Source organism: Chroicocephalus ridibundus, chromosome 19 (genome assembly GCF_963924245.1).
Source record: "Chroicocephalus ridibundus chromosome 19, bChrRid1.1, whole genome shotgun sequence".
NCBI classification, from domain to species: domain Eukaryota; kingdom Metazoa; phylum Chordata; class Aves; order Charadriiformes; family Laridae; genus Chroicocephalus; species Chroicocephalus ridibundus.
Window position 1 is genome coordinate 4,245,001 of NC_086302.1, and position 11,904 is coordinate 4,256,904.

An 11,904-nucleotide genomic window follows, 5' to 3' on the forward strand; every position below is an offset into this window, starting at 1 on the left:
TTGGAGATTGAGTTGGGGGAATGCCTGCTTCTCCCTGTCCCCCTGCAGCAGTAAAGGAATTTATTTAATAATCTTCAGTAAGATTTCTTTTTTCCTATGTGTAGAATTCTAAAGGTAAAATGCTTAGCTGCCACTGTGGTTTCATTGTCCTGGTCATCTTTTCCACCTCTGATGATGTCATCTTGTTTTCTAGCAAGTTGATACATAGCCTGTATATTACTTTTTCTTCTCTTTGACTCATTGTAGCATGTTCTAATTCTTTTCATGGTTTTGGAGAGGGATGTGTATCATTTTGTCAGAGGATGGGCAGTAGAATGTTCATTGTAGGGAATAGATTGGCACCTTCTAAATTGTTACTCCAGGGGCTGCGGTTTGTATGTGCTTAAAATTCTTTATTTTTAACAGTGATATCCCAAAAGCTCCTAAACCTGAACCTCCTGTACCAGAGACTAAGGAAACTTCACCAGAACGTAATTCAAAGAAGGAGAGAGAGAAGGAAAAAGAGAAGACTCGTCAAAGATCCCCAACTCGGTCCAAGTCAAGGTCAAGATCTCGATCACGTTCTCCATCTCATTCTCGACCAAGAAGGCGTCATAGATCACGGTCAAGGTAGGACTTGATTCAATTTATCTTGATTGCAAAGGTTGAGAAGTGAATATTTTCTCCTGACGGTGCCACTTAATGCAATGTTCTCAGTTAAAGTAGTGATGTTTTTAGAGATGTTGAGCTATGGATGTTTTACGCCAAATAAGAAAAATGCATTCAATGGATAAACGTGTTCAGGAGTTGTTTTCTTCCTGTCAGTTAGTGAGAAGATGCTCACAGTGACTAACGCTTGCCTGGAGAAGGAATGGGGTATTTAATGCTGAGTATAGCACTACTTACTTAGTGAGAACTGTGTAGTCTTTTAGGAGACAGCTTTGATGCTGAAGATGTAAATGATGAATTTTTTTTTTCCCTTTTGTTGAATTATTTTGCTTCTTAGTAGAGAGGTGTTGGTAAATTTTAAAGCATTGATTGTGTCTGAATGTTTCACTTTGCATCATAATCTAAGTGCTCTAATGTGATGCACTTGGAGAAAAGCAACTTTACATTCAGTGCCCTGAGGATAAATTTCCTCACATCTGAAAATTAGATAGTTGCTTTTCATTTGAATTTTTGATTGTGACAGGTCTTACTCCCCTAGAAGGCGACCAAGCCCAAGACGACGGCCGTCTCCAAGGAGAAGGAGCCCTCCAAGGCGAATGCCTCCCCCACCCAGACACAGAAGAAGCAGATCCCCTGTGAGGCGGTAAGGTTCCCCTTTATGAGATAACTGAAAGCATTAAACTTTGAAAGTTGAAGGGAACATTAGTTGTGAGGAATAAGAGTTATCAAAAATACCTTGTTCGTCTTACCTTAGTACTGTCAGGTATACGATTTGAGTGATGTATAAACTGCAGTGTCATATTCATGAGTGTGTTGTGGGGGAACATAATAGTAGCTGGGAAATGATTTCTTTTGAGTTGAAATGGTGATGAGAATTCCACCTTTTCAAAAAGCAGCAATTTCAGAGCAGCAGTTTCTTCAGTTGGCTCTGGCTAGCTCCTAGCGTAGATTTACATGACACCTCTAACTACTTTTTTGCTAAAGTCTTATTACCTTTTTTCCTGCTTGGGGAAAAATTACAAGGAGTAACTGGATTTTACTTGTTGTGAGTTTTTAAATTATGACTTACATTTCCATCACAAGAAATTAAAATCAAAAATAAATTTTGACTTGAAATGTGTTTCTTCTTCACGTTCTTTTACTTAAAAATCTTCAAGGTCTGCTCTCTAGTGCTGGATGTTACATTTTTGATGGCATGAGCGGTTGTTCTAGTAGCAAAGCTCTGAGTTGCCTTGGAAAGAAAATTATGCACTTATGGCACTGTCAAAATAGACATTTGTCTTCACAGGAAGAGAATAGATTCCTATCCTCTTCGTAGGAAGAGAATTAAAGTGGTGCTTCCTGTGTACAGCAGTTCTTTTTTTAGGAAGGAGAAATTCCTCCTTTTTATGACAAGGTGATGACTATTCTTTCTTTTTTTTTTTATCTGAGTTTGTAAAGACGTTCATTTCACACAGTTACTGGGAAAACTGTGAAAAGTATCAAACATGTATGTTGCAAGATGTACAAGAGCTCCCTTTCAGCAAATGTTTATCTCACTCAAGGTAGGGTTTCTTTTTTCCAGGTTCTCAGGAATTCTGCAGCCAAAGGTGGATTCTGCAGGTACACAATTGCAACAGAACTTGCCACAAATTTTGCCGCAGAATTCTAGAGGCCCTACCTTTTTAAAATTGCAAAGTAAAGATGAAAGACTAAAGCATAAGAATGGGTAGATTGATTCTGAATTGTTGTTAAGTTGTCTGAAATTTTTACCTCCTGGTATAAAAACTTTTTAGTGTACTTGCACACTAAACTCTTAAACAGATCTGTTCTGAAGATCGTTAAATCACATGTGCTAACACGGACAATTCTCTTAACCGTCCAAAAGTTAGAGAGCCCAAACAAAACTAATTTCTCCCAGGAGAAAAGCTTAGTGTTGTAGTCTGTAGATTGACAGAAAGCAAGCAAAGGTAACACTAACAATTTTTTGCTCACTATGTAGTTTTAAAATAACTGTGAAAGATTGGTGGTTATTCTCCTCTTCTACAAACCAAGTGTTGAAGGCTGTCCACCATGTTTTGGAAGTGCTGTTGTATGTGGCTCTATATAATGTGCTTGCAAACAAATACAATTCTGTGTTCATGCTCAAACACTTCTTAAGCTGGCTAGTCAGAATCTAATGTAATATTTGATTTACAGGAGAAGACGGTCATCAGCATCCTTATCTGGCAGTAGCTCTTCCTCCTCCTCCTCACGTTCCCGATCACCACCAAAGAAACCACCTAAAAGAACTGTATCCAGTCCTCCTCGTAAAATGCGTAGGCTCTCTCCTTCGGCAAGCCCTCCTAGGCGGAGGCACAGACCATCCCCACCAGCAAGTCCACCTCCAAAACCACGTAGGTCTCCAACACCCCAGCAGTCGAATCGTGCAAGAAAAAGCCGTGGCTCTGTTTCGCCCAGCAGATCATCAGGTAATCAATTAAAAATTTGTGTTCTAGCAGCTTTGTCATTTTGCGCTTTTGTTTTCTCAAAGATGGTGTGTACAGTTTGTATGAGCAGAAAAGCATGCAAGAATGCAATGAATTGCAACTGAGTTATTTGACTTTGTCTTTTAGCACCCAAACATAAGAGTACTGAAAAAAGAGAATCTCCTTCGCCAGCACCAAAACAAAGGAAAGCAGAACTGTCTGAATCAGGTATGGCTCTCACTTCTCAACACTCGGTTTGAGTGGGGTTTTTAATCAAAGATACATGACAATAAAAGGCAGTGGTAAAGTGCTGAACCATCTCGATAGGCTGGCATTTAAAGCAAGAGTTTTCCAAAGTATAAAGATGGTCGCTTGTACTGCCTCAGATATTTCCGTCCAAGCTTGCTTGGGAAAAGCTCAGGCAAAGCGTATTCCAGCCTCAGCGTTACCTTAAGATTTGGCGGGGGAAAGCATGCTTGATCATATACTGTAGCATGACTTTGCTTCTGCCTAAAGAAGGCAGATTTGTATCTTCAGTTTAAATATTCTGTCTGTGTATGTACCTTTTCAGAAGAAGACAAAGGCGGTAAAATGGCTGCAGCAGACTCTGTTCAACAGAGGCGTCAGTACAGGAGGCAAAATCAACAGTCTTCATCTGGTATGGATGACATAGGTTTCCTAAAACTGGACTGCAGTTTACTTCTGCAGGAAGTAGTTAATGTTAAGTTCAAATATTGATTAAAATTATTTGCTACGTGCACTGCAGTGCTATTGTAAACTTAATTATAGATTTACCAATCGTAATGAAGTCACTTTAATTATCGCTCATGAAGGATAAACTATAACTTTTAAAGGTTATGATACATCTCTTGGTAATGGGTTCTTATCTTCAAAAGTTTCACTTTTAAAATCTTAACATCACACACACAAATATTGTTTGCTATGGATTACTTAATCTGTTGTTGCAATAGGTTATTTCCTAATATTTTGGACTCTTGTATGAGTAAATTAACCTGGGCCTGGTATAAGTTTTTGTCCGCTTAATGTTTCTATAAGTAACTGTAGTTCACCTTCTAAATTACCTGGCTAGTGAAATTTTGTGTGGATGGTTAGGTTGCTGCAAATATTTTTGCCCAGCTCTGATGGATTTATTTATCACTTCAACTAATGTTTTTAATTGAACTGCTTTTAAATGGAGGCTTCATATTTTGTGGGAGAGGAGGTTCATAGTTTAAAGTGCAGTATAAAACCCTATCAGTAAATGTCTTAACAGTGTTGTGAGAATCATTTTCCAGAGAGTGATTCTTCTACATTTATAGATTCTGGTTCTTCATCTTCATCTGAAGAAGAAAGACCTAAAAGATCCAATGTGAAGAATGGGGAAGTTGGTAGACGCCGACGCCATTCACATTCACGCAGTCCCTCACCGTCTCCACGAAAACGACAGAAGGAATCCTCCCCTCGGTAATTTCTTCTTAAATTGGATGTAACTGATGTCTTTTTTTTCTATTTAATATTGTTTATGTGTTATGCAACTGTCAGCAAATACACAACAGAATTAAGTCATGTCCAGCTTGCCCAAACTTGTTATGCTCATTTGGTAAGAATTACTCTGAACTTTATCTGAATATGTTCGTTTTTGCCTCAAATATATGGCAGATAGATTTGTTTTTTGTTTTTCCTCCACTGCTATCAGGATGCAGATGGAAAAGAGGTGGCAATCGCCAGTGATGAAAAGGTTGGTTAGACATTAATCTGTTAAATAGGATTTACATGTTGAAAATCATTTAGTCAGGCTCTCATTTATTTTGTCATGGATAAGTACTTGCCATCCTTTGTCCTTTGGACTTGCACACTCAAAGTAGGTGAGGGAAATTCAGACTGATGTGTTCCTTAATGTGTTGGATCTGGGACTGTGTCATTGGAAAGAAAAAAGAAAAAGAGGAACACCTGCTCTGTCTCCTTCATTGTTCACTATTTGTTAATTCATGTAAGCCTGTTACAGCTAATAATGTTAACATTATTAGCATCTTGCTGACACCTGAAAACAACTGAATGCTTGTATTCTTCAGGGGTTTTCTTACTCCACGTAGACAGGTTTGAAAGCTGGGACAGCATTAACTTGTATTTTTGCTGCCATTGATGTTCTGGCTAAAACCTTCCTGTAGACTTGCAACAAGTGATTAAGATGTTCTGGGTCACAGAAAATTAGATTTTTTTTTTTTTTTTAAAAAAAGTCACATTCCTCAATTTATTAGATATTTGGAAATATTTGTAGTAGATAAGTAGCAGACTAGTAGTGAACACTTTATTTTCTCATTTCTTGTGTAGGCAGTATCGTTAACACTTTTATTTGTGAAATTGTTTGCTCTGTGTTGATCTTGGAATATAGGAAGGTGCAGGACACTGGGTGCTTGATGGGTTTACTAATCTGATATAATAACCCTTGTGAGCAATCTGTATTTAAGACCTCGCTAGAATAGAGTCACAGCACGTGTAATGATGTGTGAGATTAAGTATGACTACTTCAACTGTAGACCATTCTAATTATGGATCTTCTCAAACAATTTTATGTAAAGCAGATTGGAATTCGAAGATCTTACTCTGTTTTGTAACATACTAAATTCACCTGCTGCCTATTGTGTAAATACACATTTAATTAGGACAGCCATGACATTTGAAGGCTGGCATTCTTTCGGATCATAAAAGAACATTGTCTTTTGGCGCAAACTCTTATTTATAAAAAGTGTAACTCATTTCCTTGGAGAACAACAGCCAGCGTATTTGAAGTCAAATCTCAGTTTATGTAGATGAGCTTTGCGTTTTCATTACTCTTAGTTTTTTTCCTTTATGCTGTCATTTTATCTTAGTTGCTTTTTAAAAAAAGGAATGTTTTACTTTACAAAATATACCAATATTCCTCTCCTTTAAAACTCTAGGAAAGTATGTGTTTGATTAAAATTTCTCCTCCCAGAAGACTGTTGTAAACCTTGCAGAGCAGAAAATGGCTCATTTTGTGAATAATTTTAATCCAGATAGCTGCAGTTTAGCAACAACTCTGATTTTTCTCTGCATTTCAAGAAATAAGTCATTTTTGGGTTTCAGATCCATAAATAAAAGCTGTTTCCAAGAGTAGAGTTTCACACTGTTTAATATGATCTTAATCTGAGCCAACTTCAGCCTGCTGCTGAACGCAGTTTTGTTCTGCCTGAAACAGCTGGGCATTCCCAGTTCCTCCCTGTGTTGGATCGAGCAATTGTGTCACTGCATGACAACAAAGAGGTGGTTTTGTTAGATTAGTTTCCTGGCAGATCAGTAAATTGTTCCAACTCCTTAGATGATCACTAGATCCAGTGCAAGGGAAATAGCAGAAATGAGCTTTCAGAGAAGAAAATGGGAGAGTTGAGCTGCTGCTTTGGCTACAAGATGAGAATAGACCAGGTTAAGCATAACGTGAAGTTGTCTCCTGGCTGCTGTACTGGGCTCCGAGAATTACAGTAAAATACGTCTTGTCTCACACTCTCTAGAAAGACTTGAGTGTGTCTTTTTCCATCAGTGGTTCTAACAGAATTTCATTTTGAGGTGTATGAACAAGACGATTTTGTATAGTGAAAGCAGAAGAACAAAAAATGATTTCATGGCTTAATTGCAACTTCTCTGAGAAATCCCTTTATCTCTTTAGTAGGAGGAGGAGAAGTCCATCGCCCCCACCAGCCAGGCGGCGACGCTCTCCATCACCAGCCCCTCCTCCTAGGCGGCGGCGGTCACCTTCATTACCTCGTCGAAGGTAGCGTATTGCATTTCTGTCGTGAAGTGGTTGCTTTTCGTTGTTGACTTCCGACTGTGACATGTAAAAAGAAACGCCGTGATTGAGGCAGCCAGTTCCTTGATTGACGGTTACTGAGGCGAGTGTAGTTTTGCTAGTGAGACTTTGTGTGGTAGGTGCAAGGCCTGGATATCATTTGATTGCTGTATCAAATACTGAATAACACCCATTAAGGTGATTTTGAAAAAGTTTGGTATTAAGTAAGTTTTAAAGAATTTTTAGAAGTATTCTTTTTCCCCTCTTTGGGGGAATTGCGAAACGCTTGTAAGGTGGCACCTGAACACTTGTTTTCTTTGTAGGTCTCCATCACCACCCCCACGCAGACGCTCACCTTCTCCACGGAGATACTCTCCACCGATACAGAGACGATACTCTCCTTCTCCACCACCTAAGAGAAGAACAGCCTCTCCTCCCCCTCCGCCTAAAAGAAGGGCATCACCTTCTCCACAGTCAAAACGCAGAGTCTCCCATTCGCCACCGCCAAAACAAAGGAGCTCGCCAGCCGCTAAAAGGCGTTCACCTTCGATATCTTCCAAGCACAGGAAGGGATCTCCTCCCAGTAGGTCCAATCGGGAAACACGTTCTCCACCACAAAACAAAAGGCATTCACCTTCACCACGGCCTAGAGCTTCTCATACCTCTGCAAGCCCACCACCACCACGAAGGGGAGCTTCAGCTTCACCCCAGAGAAGACAGTCTCCATCTCCAAGCACTAGACCCATCAGGAGGGTGTCAAGAACGCCAGAACCTAAGAAGACAAAGTAAAAAATCCAATTTTGTTGTTGGTGGTTTTGTGAGGGTGGTTTGTTTTTTGGGTTTGTTTTAATGCAGTGGGTATACATAGGGAATCCCATTAAAATGGCTCTTGTATCTTGCTATTGCTCAAGTGTTGGTGGTTCTGTTCAGCTTCCACCAGCATAACATGGATTTTCAAAAGTTTGTTAGATTGGAAGTGTCTGTTACAATAAAGTGCAACATGGGGTGAAGCATTAAAGAGGGTTTATGTCATTTCATAAGTGGCCATCCATGAGGAAAAAAAAAGCATTTAGAATTTTAGCATTTTTCTTCAGTGTGATGCTGCTTTTGTGAGCAGATAGTCGAAAGTATGATGCTGGCTTATTAATTCTTTCAGAAAGAAAATGTAGCTGAATGTAATGTCTTGCACTCTTTCTGCATTGGCTGATAAAGTAGCATTGGTATTCTCTTGACTTTTAATGTGGTTATAAATTAGTCATATCGGAAGAAAGGTAGCAATCATTCCTAACAACAATAGTATTATTGTTTAACAAGCTATTAAGTTGCAATATCCTCTTGCATTACAGATCCACAGTGGTATTAGATTGCTTTGCCTTTTGTAACATACGCCAGCAAAATAACTAATAATTCTTTAAGTGGCAGCTTAGCCAAGTTCTAAGCATATATGTTCATTTAGCTTTTTTGTTAATTTTTACATTCTTGTTTTGCCTCTTTTATCTCTAATTATGGGCCTTCTATTTTTTTTTTTAAGGGCTTCCACGCCAAGTCCACGATCTGCGAGACGGGTGTCCTCATCACGGTCTGCATCAGGATCACCTGAGCCAGCACCGAAAAAACATCAAGGACCTCCATCCCCTGCTCGGTCTCGTTCCCCTTCTGCCAACTGGTCACCTGCAAAAAAGGCTAAAAGCCCAACTCAGAGCCCATCACCTGCAAGGGTATTTGTTTGCTAATAAAAGCAGTACTGTTTTGGGTTATATGGGTAGTTATTTTCATGAAGTCTTGGCTGCTGAAAAGCTCTAAGCTTGTTCACAGGGGAGGAAAAATCCTTGGAGTGATTTTTCATAGTTAAAGACTTAAAAAGAATTTGCAGCACCTGTGGTATTAATTTTTATGAAGAGCCTTGCCTGTCATTGCTATGACCAGCGTATTGAGTTTGCATGGTGTTATGTTCTGTCTGGAACAGACACAGCCTGACCATGCGTTACGATACCTGTCTTCTAGGATTGCTTCTATCAGTTGATTGGGAACGGGACTTCCCCTCAGTTCTGAAGACGGTGTTGAGTTTACTGAGTTTCAGATGTTGCTGAGTCCGTTCAAAGTTCCCGGGATGGTTGTGGGCTTTGTTTTAACAATGTTTTGAAGCCTTAGGAATGAGTTGTAATATCTGTTGAATTGTTTTACAGAACTCGGATCAAGAAGGGGGTGGAAAGAAGAAGAAGAAAAAGAAGGATAAGAAGCATAAAAAGGATAAAAAGCACAAGAAACACAAAAAACATAAGAAGGAGAAGGCTGCAGCGGCTGCAGCAGCTGCTGCTGTGGCTGTAGCTGATACCACCTCGGCACAGGAAGACCAGGAAGCAGAGACAGAACCCAAAAAGGTAGGAATATTATGCTTTACTTTTTCAGAGTCTGATATAAGAAAATAGATGGAGGCGAATGTGCATAGTGCTCTTGATGGTCTAAAGAGCATTCTTACTTCAGAAACGGTTCTTAGTGTCTCATGATTTGACGATTTGCACTGCGGGGAGGGCTGCAGCCTGGCTTAGCCTTCCGTGTTTGAAGAAATGCTTTTATCTTTGTTTGAAGGAGACGGAAAGTGAACCCGAAGACAACCTTGATGATCTAGAAAAACACCTGCGGGAGAAGGCACTGAGGTCGATGAGGAAGGCGCAAGTGTCACCACCATCCTAGGCCGAATCCTTTGATATAATGTACATTTTATTTGGTTTGTACTCAGAATTCAATTTCAAATTGCTAAATGTGTTTGAGCTTTAGAATATAACATTTGTTGTAATAATTGCTAGGTTGAGGTTCACCATGTACAAAGGGCATGGATTTACATTACAAAAGGTGTCCACAGTGTACTAGTGACATTCTTTCATTGACAGTCAGCATAATTTCATTTAGAGTGAGACTTTTTAGAAGCAGTAGGAATTTGTTTTGAAGGTTTTAAACATGACCGTCAATTCCCTCGTTTCTTTGAAATTCAACAAAGCCTTTAGCATAATTCGTGAGGGTCTCATTTGACTTCTTTTGTATCCACTTACATTATGCTACTAACCTTTGTGGTTTGTAAGCTTGCCCAGAAGTAAAACCACTGCAGAATTACCGAGGAAGTACATATATTTTAATGCTTTCTACTGTTGCCTGTATAGTCTCCATTAAAGCAAATCAAGAATAGCAATTTAGAATGGTACATAAATGAAAGCATGTTGTTTACCAGGACACTGTGGGTTTATATTGATGTAACATGTTGATTTGGAACACTGGAATTTCATTTGTATTTTTATGTTCTTTTTTTAAAGGGCAGTTTCCATGATCAGCAGTCCCAGAAAAAAAAAAAAAAATTCCTTCAGTTACATAAATTTTGTTTGTGAGATGTCGTTGCCCCATTCATAAATCTTGTCTCGTTACGGTTCTTCTGAATGGTATAAGCAACTTTCAGAGCTGTGGTCTTTGAAAGTTTGAGGAACCTGAACTTTGGATATTGTCATGTTTTCACTGTTTTTTGTTTTTGTTTTTTTAACTAAAGCTATATAAAGCTTGTGGATTAAACAAAATAAATTTCTAAATTTAAACAGATGTTGGCTATTTTTATATGAACATTTACATTTGCTAATCAGCTTTCTTTTGTACAGGGTTAATGAATACAAGATATGAAAAAGTATTTGATCCAATATGCTGGCTTCTGAAAAACTGGGGCTTTTGTTTTTAACTGTCCTGGGGTAGCAGAAACAGCCCTTTGTTAATTCAGTGACGCTGCTGTTGTGTCTGGGTCGGTGTTCTTGCAAAGCAAGAGTAAATCAGTCTACCTGGTCAGCGCTCTGTTCGGATGGATAAGCTTGACACAAACAAAATATTTGCTGGTGAAAATCGCTGGTCGTAGCAAGTAAAATGTTTCAAGGTCCTGCCAAAAATTAGTGGCAGGTTTGCATTCATTAAGTTACAGGCTTTCAGTCACGTAAACACTGGTTTCAATGCTCTTCTGAAGAATCCTGGTGGCTCGCTGCCTTTTTCATAATCATGTTTGAAACTTGCTGGATTGCTACCGTCGAATTTTTTTAAAAATTCAAGCTCTGTTTCTGAAATCAAGCCAATTCTGAAGTCTGAGGTTCCTCTGGAAGGAGGAATGGAACGTGCTTTTGAGATATTTTTTTTTTTTTTTGTCCTGCATCTGAAGTAGATGTTGATGTGCACAATGAAGTGTAGATATTTGATTAGTCTTTTTACTCGACATCGTGTAGGGTTTTAAAATAAAACAGGTATTAATGTAGATACTGGATTGAAGGGGATATCTTTAAAGTAGCTTCCTTCTGCACTTCCTGATATGCTGAATCTTTTGTTTCTTAGCATAAGTATACATTGTATGCTAAAGTGCTTGTAAACTTAGTTCAACAACACTTGAATGTTGAGTATCATCTGTTATTAAATGTGTATAATAAATTCCAAGAACTTTCTGGACAAACAGATTTTAAAAAGTACATCTGAGTGAATTTGGTGCTTGTGAAACTGTAGAACCCGACGCTGTGTTGTGCTCATCTCTTTGCCTCCTTCATTTGTTTTGTTTTCCTGGGACGTTCACAAATGATTCTGAAATCCAGTCTTAAAAGACTGTCCGTGTGTAGCCTTCAAGGAGTTAATGCTTTGTTCTTTAGAATCTGAGTCTCGCTTTCCTCTGAATTTTGTGACCTCTGGGTGCCTTCTAATCTTAGGACTAGTAGAAGTTCTTGAAATATATTCTGTACCCGAGTCGCTGACTGCTTATCTTCCCTTACGCCTATTTTTCATCTCCTGCCTGCAGGACTGTGCTCTGATAAAGGACCTGGCTGTTGATTTTGGAGAGCTCACGAAGGCAGCCCAGACTTTCCCAAGACCCAGGTGTCCCCCACCTTTTTTTCCTCCTTTGGAGTTTCTATGATTAGGTGCTCCTTCCTCCCCTTTTTTTAACATCTATCCATAAAGAGTGATTTAAGTTTAAAAAGAGCAATTAAATACGCTCTTTAA

General features: G+C 39.0%; 1 protein-coding gene across 9 annotated transcripts in view; it reads left to right on the plus strand.

Moving 5' to 3' along the window:
* The window catches only part of SRRM1 (serine and arginine repetitive matrix 1), a 19,630-nt gene extending 8,261 nt beyond the window's left edge, over positions 1 to 11,369 (plus strand). For 3 of the 9 annotated variants that reach the window (XM_063355660.1, XM_063355668.1, XM_063355669.1), the window contains 12 exons: positions 406 to 609; positions 1,172 to 1,291; positions 2,827 to 3,098; positions 3,243 to 3,323; positions 3,667 to 3,753; positions 4,415 to 4,559; positions 4,792 to 4,833; positions 6,778 to 6,882; positions 7,221 to 7,682; positions 8,429 to 8,615; positions 9,084 to 9,278; positions 9,487 to 11,369. In XM_063355660.1, the coding sequence (XP_063211730.1) occupies positions 406 to 609; positions 1,172 to 1,291; positions 2,827 to 3,098; positions 3,243 to 3,323; positions 3,667 to 3,753; positions 4,415 to 4,559; positions 4,792 to 4,833; positions 6,778 to 6,882; positions 7,221 to 7,682; positions 8,429 to 8,615; positions 9,084 to 9,278; positions 9,487 to 9,591 (2,005 nt within the window). In that variant the 3' untranslated portion in view covers positions 9,592 to 11,369. The remainder of the gene's footprint in view (positions 1 to 405; positions 610 to 1,171; positions 1,292 to 2,826; positions 3,099 to 3,242; positions 3,324 to 3,666; positions 3,754 to 4,414; positions 4,560 to 4,791; positions 4,834 to 6,777; positions 6,883 to 7,220; positions 7,683 to 8,428; positions 8,616 to 9,083; positions 9,279 to 9,486) is intronic. The other 6 variants (XM_063355664.1, XM_063355662.1, XM_063355663.1 and 3 more) reach the window with 6 other exon arrangements.
* Positions 11,370 to 11,904: the final 535 nt, after the last annotated feature.